This window comes from Apaloderma vittatum, unplaced genomic scaffold, assembly GCF_000703405.1.
Source record: "Apaloderma vittatum isolate BGI_N311 unplaced genomic scaffold, ASM70340v1 scaffold14462, whole genome shotgun sequence".
NCBI lineage: Eukaryota > Metazoa > Chordata > Aves > Trogoniformes > Trogonidae > Apaloderma > Apaloderma vittatum.
In genome coordinates, this window is record NW_009704259.1 from 1,757 (window position 1) to 17,740 (window position 15,984).

Genomic DNA, 15,984 nt, shown 5'->3' on the forward strand with positions numbered 1-15,984 from the left:
GAGAGATTGGCAGGCTCACTCACAAAGGGTTGTGAGTTTGGCAGCAGCGCTATATGCTGTCACCGAGATTAAAGTTTTAAAGCTGGTGTCTCTTGCAGAGTTAGACAAAAGGGAGTGAAGTTACAGTGTAGATGGGATGAGGTGTGGCTGTGGAAGCAAAAAAAATTTGATGTTTTATAGCACAGAGGTGCTATGGTATGAAACACCATTAAATGAAAAAAGCACTTAAATGCTTTTTTTACAGTTTTGGGTGAGGAGGGAATAAATTAATGTACTGGCATTCTCTCGTGTTTGTGTCTTCATGGTGGAAGATAAGTTGCAGTTTTGTTTCCAAATATGCTAAGTACAGATATTTCTTGCCTTAGGAGATGTTGGTGTTCAGTCCTGTGCTACTCATGAGCTAGGAGTTTGCATTTCTCTGCTGTGATATTGCCTCTAGAAAACTTGCACAGTTCTTGTTCTAATTCATTGATTTCCTTGGGGTAGTGTATTGACATCTTTCTACTTCATATGCAAAACCCCTCCTGCCTTGGAACCCATGAAGTAGTAGACTGTAGGTAGTTATGTGGTTTATGCTTTTCTCCATGTCATAATGTGGAGAGACCAGTTTGCTGGGCGGTGCTGCCAGCTCTGAGAGGGAAAGGGATTGCAGGAAGAGGAAACTCCTGGAAACCTCTTGTGTCTGGACAAGCAGAACATGCATATGAATGGCTGGGAGCTGGCTGGTGCTACAGTCACCTAGCAGGTGGTAAAATCCCAAGGATGAATATGAATTCTTGTTTCTTGTCGTAACTTTCAGTTTGATTTAGTGATGCAGGTTTGCTGGAGTTCCATGCAAATTCTCCTCTTTTGTCTCTTAGCTGTGACCCGACTGATTGACTGGATTGACTGACACTAATTGCTGTTATTTCTTCTCTGCAGATTTCTGCTCCAGTCTCTGGAAGATCTGGACAACAGTTTACGGAAACTCAGCTCCCGCTTGTTTGTTGTGCGAGGGCAGCCAACAGATGTCTTCCCAAGACTCTTCAAAGTAAGAGAATAATTGTCTGGAGGATAGTGAAGAACAATTGATGTCCTGACGTTATCCTTGTTTTCACTGACTAATGATTTATTAGTCGTTGGAGGTCCTTCAGCTTCTCTGTAACTGATTCTTCACTGTAGCAAACTCTTTAATTACAGCTATCTAACTACTAGCCATAGGGGCCAGCTTGTGAGCCAGCTACACTCTTAGCTCAGATTTGCAAGGAAATTTCATAGTAGGATGTAACCTAGTACCAGGATTCTTGAACATATTTTTTTGGGTGGTGGTCTTTGCTTTTGTTTCTGTAAGTCAGGTGTCTCTCCGCTTTGCACTGTAACACGCTGACACCTCTGTGTTGCGAGCTTCTTCCCTTCTGCCCATTTTCTTCCTGCAGCTTTTACTCCAGGAGACTGTTATGTCTGTATGTATTGGTCTGTATGTGAATTGCAAATAGAGCTCTGTGTTAAAATTTCAAAATTCAGAAGCTTTTATGCTAGCTGACCTTCCTTTTCTTGTGTTCAAGGCTACAGTTGAGTCAGCTCAGCAGCAGAGTACAGCTTGGGTCCAAGCTTCCTATTTAGGATGGTGGAATATGCAGTGGTTGACAGTGAATTAGTGAGATACATTTCTAAAGTGCTATGTCAGTGCTGCAAATTGTGGGAGGGACAGAGCTGGCAAGAACATCTCCTTGCGTATCAAGGTTCCTCGAGCAATATAATTTTTTTGTCCTGCTCTAAGACTGTATGCTGTAGACCAGCTGCTGAGAAGGAGACATAAACTTGAATCTGTGTGCTCCAACATTAAATGGAGGTCAGAAGGGGCACTGATACTTATTTTGGCTTCTGCATCTTAACACATGACAGAAACTATGTGCCACTTTTAGCCTTTTCAGAGTCTGGGTTATTTTTGTCTTTTGAACTGCAAAGAAGTTCTGTCTAGTAGTAATTCATGCCCTCCTTATTTGAGTTCAAGGTATTCACAGGATATTTAAAACTCTGCTGGAGAAAAATGCTTGCTTTGGTCAAAGAACAAAAGGTAGTTGACAAAGTCTGAGGTTTGGAGAGATGATTGTGGAATCAGCCAGACCTCTCTTTTTTGTTGCAGTCTCTTTTGCCTGGGCAGGTGAGGTGATAAATATCTTAGTTGTGCTGTAACAGAGCTGAAAAGAATGAGGAGGCCGAGTGCCTTATGCTATTATATGGTAGATGTGTGGCTTTCTTGCCAATTCGGGCTTCTCCAGAGCTGCTGCACTGAACAGTGAATTAGCAGCTCGTGCCTTGCTGTCAGCTGTAGTGGAGAGAAGAGTTATGTCACGTGTGGTAATGCAATGCTTAGACCTAATATAATTTCTGCTCTTGCTGCCAGTGGCTGAGCTATGTTGTCGATAACAGTTGCTGCAAAGGCACTATAATGCATAGATACCATGAGAAGTGTACTTGTTAGCTCTGTGCTAACCTTTTCAGAGATTTTTTTGTCTCACTTCCTCTGAGCAAACATCTGTAATTTTAGCTCTTCGATCTAAGAAAAGTGAGTTGTTTGTTCACTGTTGCTTACAATCCCTTTGGTGTGTTTTTTTTCCTCCCTACAGTTTTTCTTTGCTGTAGGGTAGATGCTAAGACACAAGTCAGTCATGACTTTTCTGTATCTGCAGCAATTTATTGTCATACAGCTTACTGTTTTCTGGTTGGTTTCGCTTTGCTTCCTGGGTGCTGCTGTAGCAGAGAGAGTGACGGGCTTCTCGTAACTGTAGGAGATCTGAATTTGAAGTTTTGTATTCGTACCCAAAATCTCAGTTAGCTTTAAATGTTTTTTTAATTCTATTCCTTTCTTTCAAGGCAGTAATGTATGTTTCTTCAAGACCAAATCCATCTTTTCCAAGCCTTCTAGCTGATACTATCTTTCTTATAAAAGAAAGAAAAGCTTTAAATGAAGCTGTTAAATCACACAGGAGCAGGGCAAGGTCTGGAACATGTCTGTTTGACCCCTGCTTATTTTGAAAAAGGAGTGGAGGACCTCTCTTGAGATGTGCATTCAGCAGTACATGACTCTTTTAGTTCTCTGTCCTTCCTTGTGTTAGTTTTAGGATTGAATCTGAAAGTTTAGAAAAGAAGGGCACTTGCACAGTTCTTCTCTGCTTCTAAATTCCCTTCCTCATCTTTGGCATATTTTTAATGGTCTTTATAGTGAACTAATCACATCTTTTCTTTGTGCTTTGTTTGTTTCTGGTTCCGAGGTGGAAAAGACTGTCCTGTATATACAGAGGTGGCTTAGACTGTCTCGCTTGGGAAATACCGTTCACATCTTGGTTCTGTGAGGGTTTTTTTAAGCGTTTCTGTAGGTTTCTGGCTGTGTTTGACCAAAGTGTTTGCTAAACAAATCTGTGGGCTGCTGCTCTGCTTGATGGATGCCTTGGGAGGGTCGCTGTGGAAACCATTAAACCTCTTCTCCTAAGATTCATTTTCTGAGGAAAACTAGGCCGTAGTCCTTGAGAGCAAATTGTGCTCTGGAAAAGCCTGGAAGAGGCTGAATGCTATTTCATAAGGCCTATTCCGTGCAATCTATGAGGGATCTATTAAAGGTGTGAAGATACAGAATAGGTTCATGGCTCGACTAGGGTAAAATAAATCCACAGGGGCAGGACTTCAATTTAAATCTGAATTACAGTATCATACTCTACTGTTCTGACCAGAAAGGTTCACTCAGTTGCCATCCTTTGTCCTGCATTTCCAACTACCATGCTTTTTGCTGTCTTGATTAGACTTTAGTCTTCCATTATATGATACCTTTAAAGAGACAGTGGAAAAAAAATTGAGTGTATTGACTTTACTTATGGGGGTTTGAGCAGAACTTGTATCAAAAGAGTTCTCTCAAATGCTTTCTATGCAGTGCTGGAACAGAATAGCAGTGTTACTTTTCGACAGCATGTGCAACAAAACAAAGTGTCATTAGGCGTGGGGACTGAGGTGTAACCTAAGAATGTTGATAGATAAGAACTCAAACCTCCACATATGTGTGTTAAACCTGACAGTTAGGAATTTGCAATATCAGATGCAGTGTTTGCTGAAACTGATAAAAATTGTTGATTCTTCGATTATCTCAGTGTGAGGCTGCTGTTCGTAACAGGAACCCTCTCTAAGCTTCCAGGACTTAACAACATCCAGGAATTCTGAAATCCTCATTTGTAATTGTGCCGGTTACAAAGAATCTTCCATGTGACAGCTGTGTGCCCTGTGTTTCTTGCAGGAATGGGGAGTCACTCGCCTCACCTTCGAATACGACTCGGAACCGTTTGGTAAGGAGAGAGATGCAGCCATCGTCAAACTGGCCAAGGAGGCTGGCGTGGAGGTGGTGATAGAGAACTCCCACACCCTCTATGACCTGGACAGGTACGGGGAGAGCAGGGCCAGAAGTGCTGCCTGGGCTAGGCTGGGATTGTCGTGTCTGGCAAGACTTCAGTCTCCTGCATTACGGCGATCGCTGTGCGTTGATCGTGGTCATCCTGCGCGAGGCTAGAAGGTGTCAAGAGGATTACTCTGTGCGCTCGCATTTTTGATTAGATCACGTCAAAGTGCTGACAGTGACGTGAATGTGCAGAAGGGTGTTGCCTCAAGCTTATTAAAGTCTGTACTTGACGGTCATTTAAGTTGCTCAGCTGTGTCCCATTGATTGCTCTCCTTGAGCATGTCCTCACTGCCTGGACTGCTTTTTGTGTAATTCTCCTTCATTATCATAAAGATAGTTGAGCTGTTGTCTCAAACAGGTTATGAAGACAGGGTTTTTAACTGATGGATGTACCGGGACAGCTGGAAGAAGTAGAACAAGGTAGATTGGGGCTAACTTACCTTATTCTAAAACCTGATTGCTTTGTCTTTGTTGTATAGTTGCTATGGGGGAAGCTTTGCCTTTATGTTGAGTTTTATATATTTACTTATATATATAATCTCCATATATACATGTATATGATTTTGAGCAGTGGAGATAGTCTTTCAGCTAAGACTCTAAGGTGTGCTTGACTTCAACCATGTTTCTTTCTATTCTTACAATTTGTTTTGGTGGGGTTTTTTATATTTTGCTTACCTTTTAATTTTTTTGTTGTTGTTGTTGCTTTTTTTTTTTTCATGATTCGTGCCAGTAATGCTTGATGTAGAATTCCTCCTGTAAATCTTCAGCATCCATAATTTCCTACGTGAAGGAACTTTACAGTTAGCACATGCTGTGTGGAAATACTTGTCTTCGGTGTGAGGGGAATTATGAGCAGATGCTGTTTTCTAAATTGTTGCATTAGAAGAGACCATGAATATTTATTACATCTTCACGCCTTCAGTGTCAGTGCCCCTCACATCCTTCCTCATGTCATCTTTTCTTCCAAGGTGGAGAGCCTTAATTTACTTGAGTTTTCAGGCAGGATCTGTTCCATATCTATTCTAAGTTTTGTCACCTTTCTGTATATTTCTGGAGATGGAGAGCAGTGGTGACAACTGTAGCTTGTGTTCAGAATGCAGGAGTGATATGGATTTTTATAATGCTATAATGTTTCCTGTCTTCTAATTATCACTAGCATAGTTTTTGCTTTTTCTGAATGCTGCTAAACACTAAACTACTGTCTCAAGGCTTCCTTCCAGAATGGTCGTAGCTATTTGAGAGGCTGCTACTGTATAACTAAGTTGAAGATTGCATAGCCATGCATATGGAGAAACAACATAACCAACGCTGAATTTCATCTGATATTTTTGTCAGCTGGTCATGTGGTGTATAGGGAAAATTTTAAGTTGCCTTTCATCTTTAGCTATCCCAGCTTATTGCGTCAGTACACTTAATCATACTGCTTTTTTTTTGTCCCTTCTCAGATATTTTGTGAATAATGTTGAGCAGCACAAGCCCTAACTCAGATCTGTGTAGGATTTCTCCTCCTGTTGGGAAAAATGAATTCCTGCTCCGATCCTGTACCTTAAAGTAATTTCTGTCTGTGGGGACTTTTTCCTTTATCCTAGTTTATCATGGTTTCTTTGAAAATTTTCAGTGAGGGGTCTAGTCAGATGGCTTCTGAAAATCCAGGTAGAGTGTAACAGCTGAATCTTCCTTGCCTCAGGCTCAAATGTTGCAAATAGGTTTTTGAGGCACAACTTCCCAAGGCCAAATTAACCCTCCAGCATATCGCATCCACCCGTGCATTCACTGATTCCATTAGTCTTTTCTACCCGTCTACGTAATGCACGTACCAGACATTCTGTTCTCTTCTTCTCATGCCCTTGAAACGTTTTTTAAATCTGGAGTCGTATTTGCATTTTTTTTTATCCTAGTATAAGGGAGGTTCTAAGGCAGCTATTAGTTTAGGTATTTCTTGAAGTCCTTTACAACTCCTGGTCCTGGCAAATTGTTGCCGTTCAAGCAGAGCTTTGTTTTGTGGCATTTCTTCCTGACCTCCTACTCTGTGATATCTCATGATTATGTCTCGTTAAAAAGATTTGGAGTTGTAACCTCCCTGTGTAAAAGTAAATGCAGGTATTTTTGCTGTGCTGTTACAGTCTCTGTTCTTTTTTACAACTTGATCACCTCTTGGCCCTATAAATACCCTGGAGTGTCTGTAAAGGGGTTTTTTTTTTCCTTAAAACTTACACTTTTAAAAAAAATATTTCACAAACTTTCTTGTGGGTTAAGAGATGCTCTTGTGTTTTTTAATTTAACCTACCAAAGTTTGGGGGGGTTCTGTCCTTATTTGGCCTTAATTTTTCTGAAGGGTTTTGCCTTTTACTCTCTTTTCTTATCCTGTTCTTTAATTATTTTGACTTTTGTGATCTGAAATATTTTTTGATGGTTTGTGTGGATTTGTGAATTTTTTTCCCCAACGTCATCTTCAGATCATTTCTGTGTTGCCTGTCAGCATTTTGTGTCTCAACTTGTTCTTTTTGCTTAGCATGATTCCTTATTTTTATGCATTTCTATTCTTGAAATAAAAGCCATTATGGTATTGTTGCTCCAGGAAAGATGTTAAATTGACGCAGGACAGTGTCATGGTGAGAACAGGCAAGTGCTAACTAACATTCTCAGCTTATACCTTAGTGCTGCCTTAGACCGTTGCCTTTCCTTGTGGATTCCTGATTAATTGTTCCATGGAGCAGTCATTTATGGCAACTAGAAAATTGGGTTTTGGCAGGCGACGGGGTGCGACAGCTACCCAGTCTGTGTGGAGGCGTCGAAGTCTCCAGCTACTCTGACATTTCCTGCTTGGCATCTCTTGAGATTTCTCAACAGGTGGTAATACAGTTCTAATATTGTATTTCTCCTGGAAGCCTCTCTGAATATATCACCCTCCACTAGTGTCACCCAGGCTTTTAACTCATGGTATTATTTGTCCCTCTGCTCAGCCTACTGGTTTTTTTCCTGCATAATTAATAAGCTGATGGTAGCGTCCTACTTCTCATCTTTCTTTGATCAAGTTTCTGACAAGATTGTCAGACTTGGTTTTTAAACAATTCAGACTAATCTTTCACTTCTGAATGATTCCAGCAATCTTTCCCTTGTCCCCCTGCAGTGCATTCTTGGTGCCACCTCCACCAGCTCCTTTTAAATGGTTACAAAGAGCCTGTTCAGTTAACCTGTGAATTTGAGCAAGTTTCACCCAGTAGGAAGGTTACAGTCTGCTCCTTCTTGGCACTGCTGGCATAGCTGTGTGATTGTCAGAGCATCTTCTGCCTTCGCTCCCCCAAAACAAGGAGGTGGCTGTAGAAAATCAGCATCAGTGCTGGAAAATACTCTTAAGAAAATCTAGGAATTCCCAGTCAAGATTAGTGATGTTCAAATTGTAGAAGTTGGCCAGAAAAGATAATCTCTTGGGTATCAGCTTAGCCTGCACAAAGCCTTTACTTGACAATTATTCTGTCTGACAACTTCCAGCTGACAGGTTGTTTTTCCTTTCGCTGGATCTGCCTGTTTTCTCTTCCTTAGGTTCTAAATCCTCTCTACTCTGCTTGCTGATGGTCAGCATTATGGTTTCCATAATTCCAGGCAGGCCTGGGTTATTCTGAGTGGTTTAGGTTGGAGCAGAACGCTGTGAGCATGTATGTTTGCAGCGTGCATCAGGAGCAACTTTTCCTGAAATATTCTAGCCTAAGGCTGAAATGCCAGTTAAATGTGTTTTAATAGGAGTTAATGCCAGTTAAGTGTGTTTTAAAGGAACCAAGCACTGGAGAAGCATGCATACCTTGGTGGTTCTGCAGTTTACTATGCCAAAAAAAGTGGTTTATTGCCATGTAAGAAGGTTAAGTCAAATTTCTGCCTGCCAGACCTTGTTATCCTTGTCTGACTTACATGGTATTCTGGTGTCAGGTGTTCCCCTTGCTGATACTTACCCTGTCATCAAGTTACTTCAGCTTTCATCTACTCACGTGTGTGATTCAGTGGAAGCTGAACTGTTCACCCTTTGTCCAGCATCTGTTTTGTGGACTATCTGCTGGTTCTCTCTCCATCTCCTCTTTGAAACTGTAGAAATACTAATCCTTGACTTATGTACGCGGAGCCCTACACAGGCTCTCTGGAGAGCGGATTTAGATGGAGCGAGGATTTAGATCAGAGCACTTGCATAAGCTGGCAAGGCTAACTAAATAGTCTGCCTGAACTGGCAGTGGGCTGCGTTGCTGAGCAGCCCGCTTGCCGAGCGCTGGCAGCCAGCTCTTCCTGGCTCAACAAAGCAGCGGGGAGCACGTTCAGTCCAATGCCAAAACCGGGCCCTGTCATTTGCAAGCGAGCTGAGGTGTCAGGTTTTTGTGGTGAGCAGCTCTCCCTAGCCCGGTAGCCGGAGATGTGAGTCAGAAGCTGATACCCATGAGGGTGTGCATTCCAAATCTGCAGACACTCTGCTGTCACAGGTGACCGACTGTAGGATACCTTGTAATCACGGCAGTGCCAGAACTGTGTTTGGTCAGATTTTGGTTGCCTGCTTTCTTGAGGTAAAGTGTAACTGTCAAAAAGACCCTTATAACTTCTGGCATCAGGCTACTACTGTCAGGAAGTGCCAGGCAGTATATTGCCCGTCTGGCAGTGCAGCCCCTTTGCCGGGTGCTCACTAACACCAGGAAGGTTAGGTTTTGTGTAACTTAGAGCGATTTTGCTCCCCTCTGTTCTGCTTCAAGAAAACCAGAAGAATAACTGATGTGGTGGGTCATACTGAGGGAGACGGAGGAAACAGGAGTGTTAAATCCTGAGGAGGGGCCTCCCTTTTTCTGTTACCAGGGAAAACTCTGTGAGATTGTACTGCCTGGATTAGAAGGACAGTAGAAGGAAAGGGCTCCTGAGCTTGGGAAGGGCATCCTGTACAAATCTTTTAACAGCACTGTTATAAATGCTCAGAGTCCAATTGGTTAATTTATAAATTTATTTGTAAAATATTACAATAAAAAGGTGAAAAGGGCAATAAGCAGACAGCGCTGGGCATGCCGGGGAGCTTACGCCCAACAGTGCGCACCGGAGTTCGGAGTCTTCTCTCTTTTATATTGTCTTTTGGTCTGTAGCTCCTTTCTTCCCTCGAGTTCTGGTTCTTTTCTCTTGTCACTCGTAATCTTTGCGCTTGTGCTATTAATTGCTGGGGTCTTGCCCATTCCTCTGGGGTCATTGGGGGAGGTTATACAAAGCTTGCTGAAGTAATATATAATAGTGGCTGACATTCAAGCTAGTTACACATCATATTTTTAGTTTGTTTTTCTATGCCTAGTAAGGAAGTTTTATTCTTCAAGGTTGCTGAGACAATCCCCTCTGCAGATTGTGGTCAAGGCCCATCTGCAGTTGCTGCTTTAGCATTCTTGACACTGTACCTTTTGACACGAATCACACTTACAGTTCTCACAAGCACTACAATACCCAGTATGTATCATATAATATCCAGTGTTGTACAATACCTGATATTTGATACTTTTTTTTCATGGTGGTATTGTGAAAGGTTCAAGTTTTGTTGCATAATGCCAGTGTCAGGTGCTGTGAAATGTGCAGCTTGGCCTAGTCCTATCTCTTAAAAGATTTGTGTCCCGGATCTAATAACCGTCAGTTTAGGAATTTGGGAGCTGTACTCGGTAACTGCGCTCTACTCCCGATCTTGAAGATGTCAGATAGAGGCAGGGAGCCGGGTGGGTGCGGAGCACACGTGAAGGACGGGCTGAGGGCTGAGGAAGGTCCCCGGGGCTGGCATGTCGCTCCTCCTCGATACACGTGCGGCTTCTGGGGGAAGGGAAGGCACATGGCGTGGGCAGAAACACTCGACTGTAAGCCCAGCCCCTTGCATAAGCTGTTGACTATAATGGGTGGGGAAAGCTGCTGTGCTGCAGCTCTCTGTGTGAGCTGCCGGGTTGGCTGCCTTTAACTTTATGTAATGCTGGCCGTCCCTGCGCTCTTTGGTTTGCTCTTAACTCCTTCCTCCCCCTGCAGGCGGCTTGCACCCTGGGGAAGTTTACTTTTCCCAGGAGTGCTTCTCAAAGCTGTACTGCCCTGGAAAAATAAGACTGAGTGACCCTAGGGATGTACTTGTCCTTTTGAGCTTACTGAATCCTACGGCCTGTAAAAAAATTACAGACTCTTTTTTTCATACATACAGAGAATATCTTCTCACTTGCAGGCTTATGTTTAAAGAATCTCATGTTTAAAGAAATGCTTGACAGGATTATCATTGAGCTGTCACGGGATGACAGGCAACTGAACAATTTTCTAGCTGCAATATTTTCTTATCAAGAACAAACCTCCTCTTTGACAGTAGCTCACACAGACTATGTCCTTTCAGTGGACTTTGCCTGAAATTGGGTCTGGGGTACTACATGAAATGAACATCAGAGACCCCCAAAGGCCACCAGATATCCCAGAGCGTCAGGCCACAGAGACTGCTCTATCAGCCTAATGTAAGATAGGTATGGTTTATGTGCTAGTTAGGTGGAGTTTGTTACTTTTGTAGTACAAATATCAGTGCCTTTGCTTGTAGTGGCGTGCCTGATTTGTGAAAGTTTCCACCAAGCACCCTGCGTAGAATAAAGCAATTCTTCTCCCTTAAATACTGTCTTTTGCATTTTGGGAGCTTGATTTTTAGGCTATACTAGAAGGCTGCAGATGCTTGGTGAAGTAGGGGGTTGGCAAACCGTGGCCGGCTTTCCTGTAGCATGATCTGACACAAGTGAATAGCATGAGACAGGACTGCTTGTGACCTTATGGCATAAGGGAGGATGGTAGTTTCTCTGATCACAGGGAAAGAGAGGACTGGAATGACGCAAACTGAGATTTGTCTGGTCTGAGATTGATGGGGGAGGAGTCACTAACAGGCTGGGACTTCCTGTGTCAGGTGGGGAGGAAGTAAGGTCAGAATCAGGTTAGGATACCTCAAGGTGTCAGAGGAACAGATGCAGATCTGGGATGTGCCATCTCGGAGAAGTAGAAAGGGAATAATGATCAAATTGAGGTTTCATACAGGGATTGAATGAGTAGCTCAGGAAAAGAGGTGTGATGCTAAGCCTGATTCAGCTGGAGCTGTTTTTGTTGTTTTCCCCATGGAGATGATTAGTATATGGGCTTTTGTTTTCTGGTGTGTTTGGAGGTTTTTTTGTTGTTGTCGTTTGTTTGTTTAATATCCCTTTGAGGGACACATCGAGTAGAAGCTAGGTCTGTAAGCATTTCTGTATACCAAGTGAAAGGTTGTCCTGAGCAGAGATAGCAGGATACAGTTTGGCTGTCATTTCCTTGTGTCTTCTGTGCTAGCGAGACTGTGATGTTTCACCTTGCTTATTTTGTCTCCAGAATAATTGAGCTGAATGGCCACAAGCCGCCCCTCACCTACAAGCGCTTCCAGGCCATCATTAGTCGTATGGAGCTCCCAAAGAAGCCGGTGAGCACTGTAGCGAGCCAGCAGATGGAAACGTGTAAAGTGGACATCCAGGAGAACCACGACGATGTGTACGGGGTCCCTTCCCTGGAAGAGCTGGGTATGTGTCGAGAGTGGAGGCAAGGGTTAACTGCCAGCTGCAAGGGATCTAGGGAAACGTTCTTGATGGCTGGCATGTGCCCCAGACAGCTCCAGTGTTCTCATTTGACCTGGGCTGCCTCTAGTTGTAGAAGCAGCCTGATGAGTGCTGGACCTCGTGAAAGGAGTCTGCCCTCCCTTGCTCTGCTGTCGGTGCACAGCGTCCCCTTTAGCATTGCTTAGCATTGCTCCGGAACGCTCTGCATCTGTCCTCAAGTTCTCTGCTACACTGAGGATGTAACCACTGAATCAGTGTCTCATTTCCTCGCCAGCTGCTTTCCTCCCACTGCCATCTCTGACACGTTGTGTAACAGACCTGAAGAGGTAAATTAACTGTGTATCGGGTTTAGGTAATTTCATTCAGTTATTGCCAAGCAGCATCAACCTGGGAGTTTAGCAAAACAGAAGAGCAAACTTTCTTTGCTGATCTTGCTATGCCGTTTGGTCCTGTGTTTTTCCTGGAGAAGGAGGATCAGTAGAAAGCTGAGACATGAGGAATGTGAGGCTTGTATCTAAGGTGAATCTGAATGCAAGGGAAGAAAGGATTAACACAGAATACTGTCTGCATGTGTATCAGTGGAGGCTCCATACCAGCTTTGTAAGAGTATCACCACATACCTTAAGGCACACTTTCAGCAGTCATGTAAAAAGCAGCAGTATCCTCAGGGTTTTGGTCCTGGAAAGATCTGGTTCCTTTGATGTCTGGCCTAATGAGCCTGCTTGCAACCTTATTCCTCGCTGCTTGCCGCTAGGGGAGGCTCCGCTGTCAGCCCAGAGCAGTGCAGGGAAGCTGCCTTACTGCTTCCCCTTTCGCATCAGTTCTTCGGCACTAATCCAGTGCCTTCCCCAGCACCAGCTTTCAGCAAAATAGGAGCCTCACCAGGAGCAGGCAGGCTGTCTAGCGAGCTGCTGGTGCCCATGGTGAGGTATTTTGTAAGGCAGAGCTGTGGAGCATATGTTCCTTTGCCAGCTGCTCAGGCCTTTGGAGCAGAGCCCTGTGGGTAGTGCTGACACACAGAGAGAGCTGGCATGTGAGCAATGGGGAAGGTCCCCAGAAGGCTGCCAGAAGCATTGCAGGGAGAGGCCCTTGTAGTGCAGCGTGAAGAGCAGGCTCTCTCTGTGTCCGGTGTGATTTGCCTGCTGTAGAAGGACTAGAGCAGCAAGTAACCCACTCTAGGTGATGGCAGTGTGTGGTGTCTTGCTGTTGCTAATACTTTGGCTCAACTATACCCTTTGTCTGGGTGTGGCTTCAACCCTTACATAGTTCTTTCCCTCAGGCTTTCCTACAGATGGTCTTGCCCCTGCGGTTTGGCAAGGAGGGGAGACAGAAGCCCTGGCACGACTGGATAAACACTTGGAAAGAAAGGTAACTCTTGGAATTTAAGTGGCTACTCCTGAACGCTGTGGCTCCAAATGAAAAATGTTGAGCATTGGCCGTTGCTCTGTTTTCCCTGCTCTTCTTAGCAATGGTTACAGCATTCACCTCTGGAAGGGGTGTTTGATACTGTTAGAGTACTCCCGTGATCTCGTGTGTAGAGCAGGGAGCTCCTGAGCTTTCTCAGACCTGAAGACGGAGAGCTGCATGTTAATTATGCTGCTTTTTGAAGTACATGGGATTCTCTTCCTTGTTTTTACCCCTCTATTCCCTTTAGAGGAGTGCAGACTTGGAAACTACTCTTAAGTTGCTCGTTCCCTGCTGCACACTGCATCTCACTTTTTCCTTAGCTGAGGCTGAGGTATTGGGGCAATGATGCTCATAAAAGTATAGCTTCCCCTTGTGCATTAGCCTCTTAAATGTTGTCTCACTGGCTGGCGTTCCTTGGGTCGCCTGCTGAAATACCCAGATTTTTTTCTGTGTTCTTCATTATAGCACGTAAGGTGAACAATTTCTGAGTAGTGAAAGATGATCCAACTGGGGAGGCCTGACTCAGTTTTTAAAGACTTTGTATCTTTTTAATGCTGGCTGGATTGGTGCAGTTCTAGAGATCAAAGCAAAAATTCTTGTGCTGAAGAGGGAATAAACTGTCAGCGTAATATTCCGCAGAAAGTCTGGATTTCCCCAGATTTTCTTGTTCACTGTGTGAAATGGCATAGACATACCTGGACATAAACAGTGGTGTTAGCTTATGTCCTTAGGGGCTATCAGGATTATTAGCTCCTGTATACAAAGCAAATTTAGTTATTTTCTTGGCCCAAATGACTAAGTAGTTTAAGTCCTGGAGCATTTCTTGAATGGTGTGTAGGAGGTGGAATTTCCTACTTGAGATCTCTGCCAGCGGTGGCTGGAAGTGAATAGAAGAGACTGTGCTGTCAGACCTAGGTGCTCACCACCTGCACAGAGGTATGCTCTCAGTAGTGTCTCACAAATTTGAGGGGTTTTTTTCTGGCTTATTTCTCCTGAATATTTCTAGGCATGGGTTGCAAATTACGAAAGACCAAGGATGAACGCCAATTCGTTGCTGGCCAGCCCTACAGGACTCAGTCCTTACCTGCGTTTTGGCTGCCTGTCCTGCCGTTTGTTTTACTATCGTCTCTGGGAGCTGTATAAGAAGGTAAGACAGAAGGTTTGTCCGGAGAGCAGGCTGGTTTTGAGCATAGGTAGTGTGGTGCTGGTTCCCAGACAATGTGCCAGAACAGCTGCAGAAGTTACTGTTGCCTCCCAGATGTGTGACTGTTGAGCCGAGTAAGTTGTTTGCTGCTGCAGAAGAGGCTTTAGGGTGAGGAAGAGTGATTCTCCTGTATATAGTGGAACAGACCTTAAATCTGCTGATACCTTGTTCTTAGGCTGGTCTCTTGTGTCATGAGCCATGTAGAGTTTGGGTCATTCGAGTCTGGACGTTGTACTGATGGAGCTAAAAGCAGTGCTCTGACTTCATCACCTGGGGTTTCGGTAAAGGATGACCTGGAATTAAGCTCCTTTATGGCACTTGTCGGTATCTGACTTGGGAATTGTTTATAAATGCGTGGGTGGCCTAAAGCTCAGGTTAATAAAGCCAGTCATCCCCTGCTTCTGAATACCCTTGTTTTCTCCTCCAAAGGTGAAGCGGAACAGCACGCCTCCCCTCTCTCTGTATGGACAGCTTCTGTGGCGGGGGGGTCACACCAGCCACAAACAACCCGAAGTTTGATCGTATGGAAGGGAACCCCATCTGCATCCAGATCCCCTGGGACAGGAACCCTGAAGCCTTGGCAAAGTGGGCAGAGGGCAAAACAGGCTTCCCTTGGATCGATGCAATCATGACCCAACTGAGACAGGAAGGGTGGATCCACCATCTGGCCAGGCACGCGGTGGCCTGCTTCCTGACCAGGGGCGACCTCTGGATCAGCTGGGAGTCAGGAGTCAGGGTGAGTTTGGCATTTCCAGAGGCTTGCAGGAGGCCATAAGAGAAACAAAGTCTCCCTGGCACTCGCTGCAAGGATGAGCACACAGGTATGGCTTTTGCTTCGTATGTAAAAGTTGCGTGGAAGAGAGGATTTGCTAGCGGGCTCTTTGCCTGCCGCCGCCTGACTTCTTTCTGCCATCTACCACAAGGCTCGGGCGGTGTGGAGTCTCCAGTAACCACAGCTAAATGTTAGTGGGACCCACTAAACATGGACTGGGGTTTTGGGGGCTGCTTTATTTTTTTGTAAAAGTTCTTTCAGTCCATCTGTTTTCTTTGCAAGTTCAATGTCACTTTATAACTGGACCTTTCTCCTCGTTGTATAATTCATCACCGTGCCGGTCAGGGAACGCTCCATGACTGTGAACTCTGAGTCTAGAATCTCTCAAGGAAAGAGGTAAAAGACCCTCCTCTTGGGCCATCAGAAGGGACAGACAGCTTGAACCCCTCCAGTGTACAAATTGCCCTGTACCAAAAGTTGGAGGCAGGAGCATCTTGTCACAAAGCTGACAAAGCAGAGCATAGCTGAAAGTGCGTCATAGGGTTAGATGCTAAGAGCACAGTTTCTCTGCATGGGTGTGAGCGAGTTCCTGCTG

The 15,984-nt window shown here is 44.4% G+C and overlaps 1 protein-coding gene across 1 annotated transcript in view; it reads left to right on the top strand.

The window, feature by feature from the left end:
* Positions 1-919: 919 nt before the first annotated feature.
* The window catches only part of LOC104270588 (cryptochrome-2-like), a gene marked incomplete at its 5' end in the record, with an annotated part of 18,082 nt that continues 3,017 nt past the window's right edge, over positions 920-15,984 (top strand). Inside the window, 7 exon segments of the mRNA XM_009864994.1 lie at positions 920-1,030; positions 4,265-4,407; positions 11,786-11,970; positions 13,286-13,374; positions 14,420-14,560; positions 15,047-15,102; positions 15,104-15,353. Of these exon segments, the coding sequence (XP_009863296.1) occupies positions 920-1,030; positions 4,265-4,407; positions 11,786-11,970; positions 13,286-13,374; positions 14,420-14,560; positions 15,047-15,102; positions 15,104-15,353 (975 nt within the window).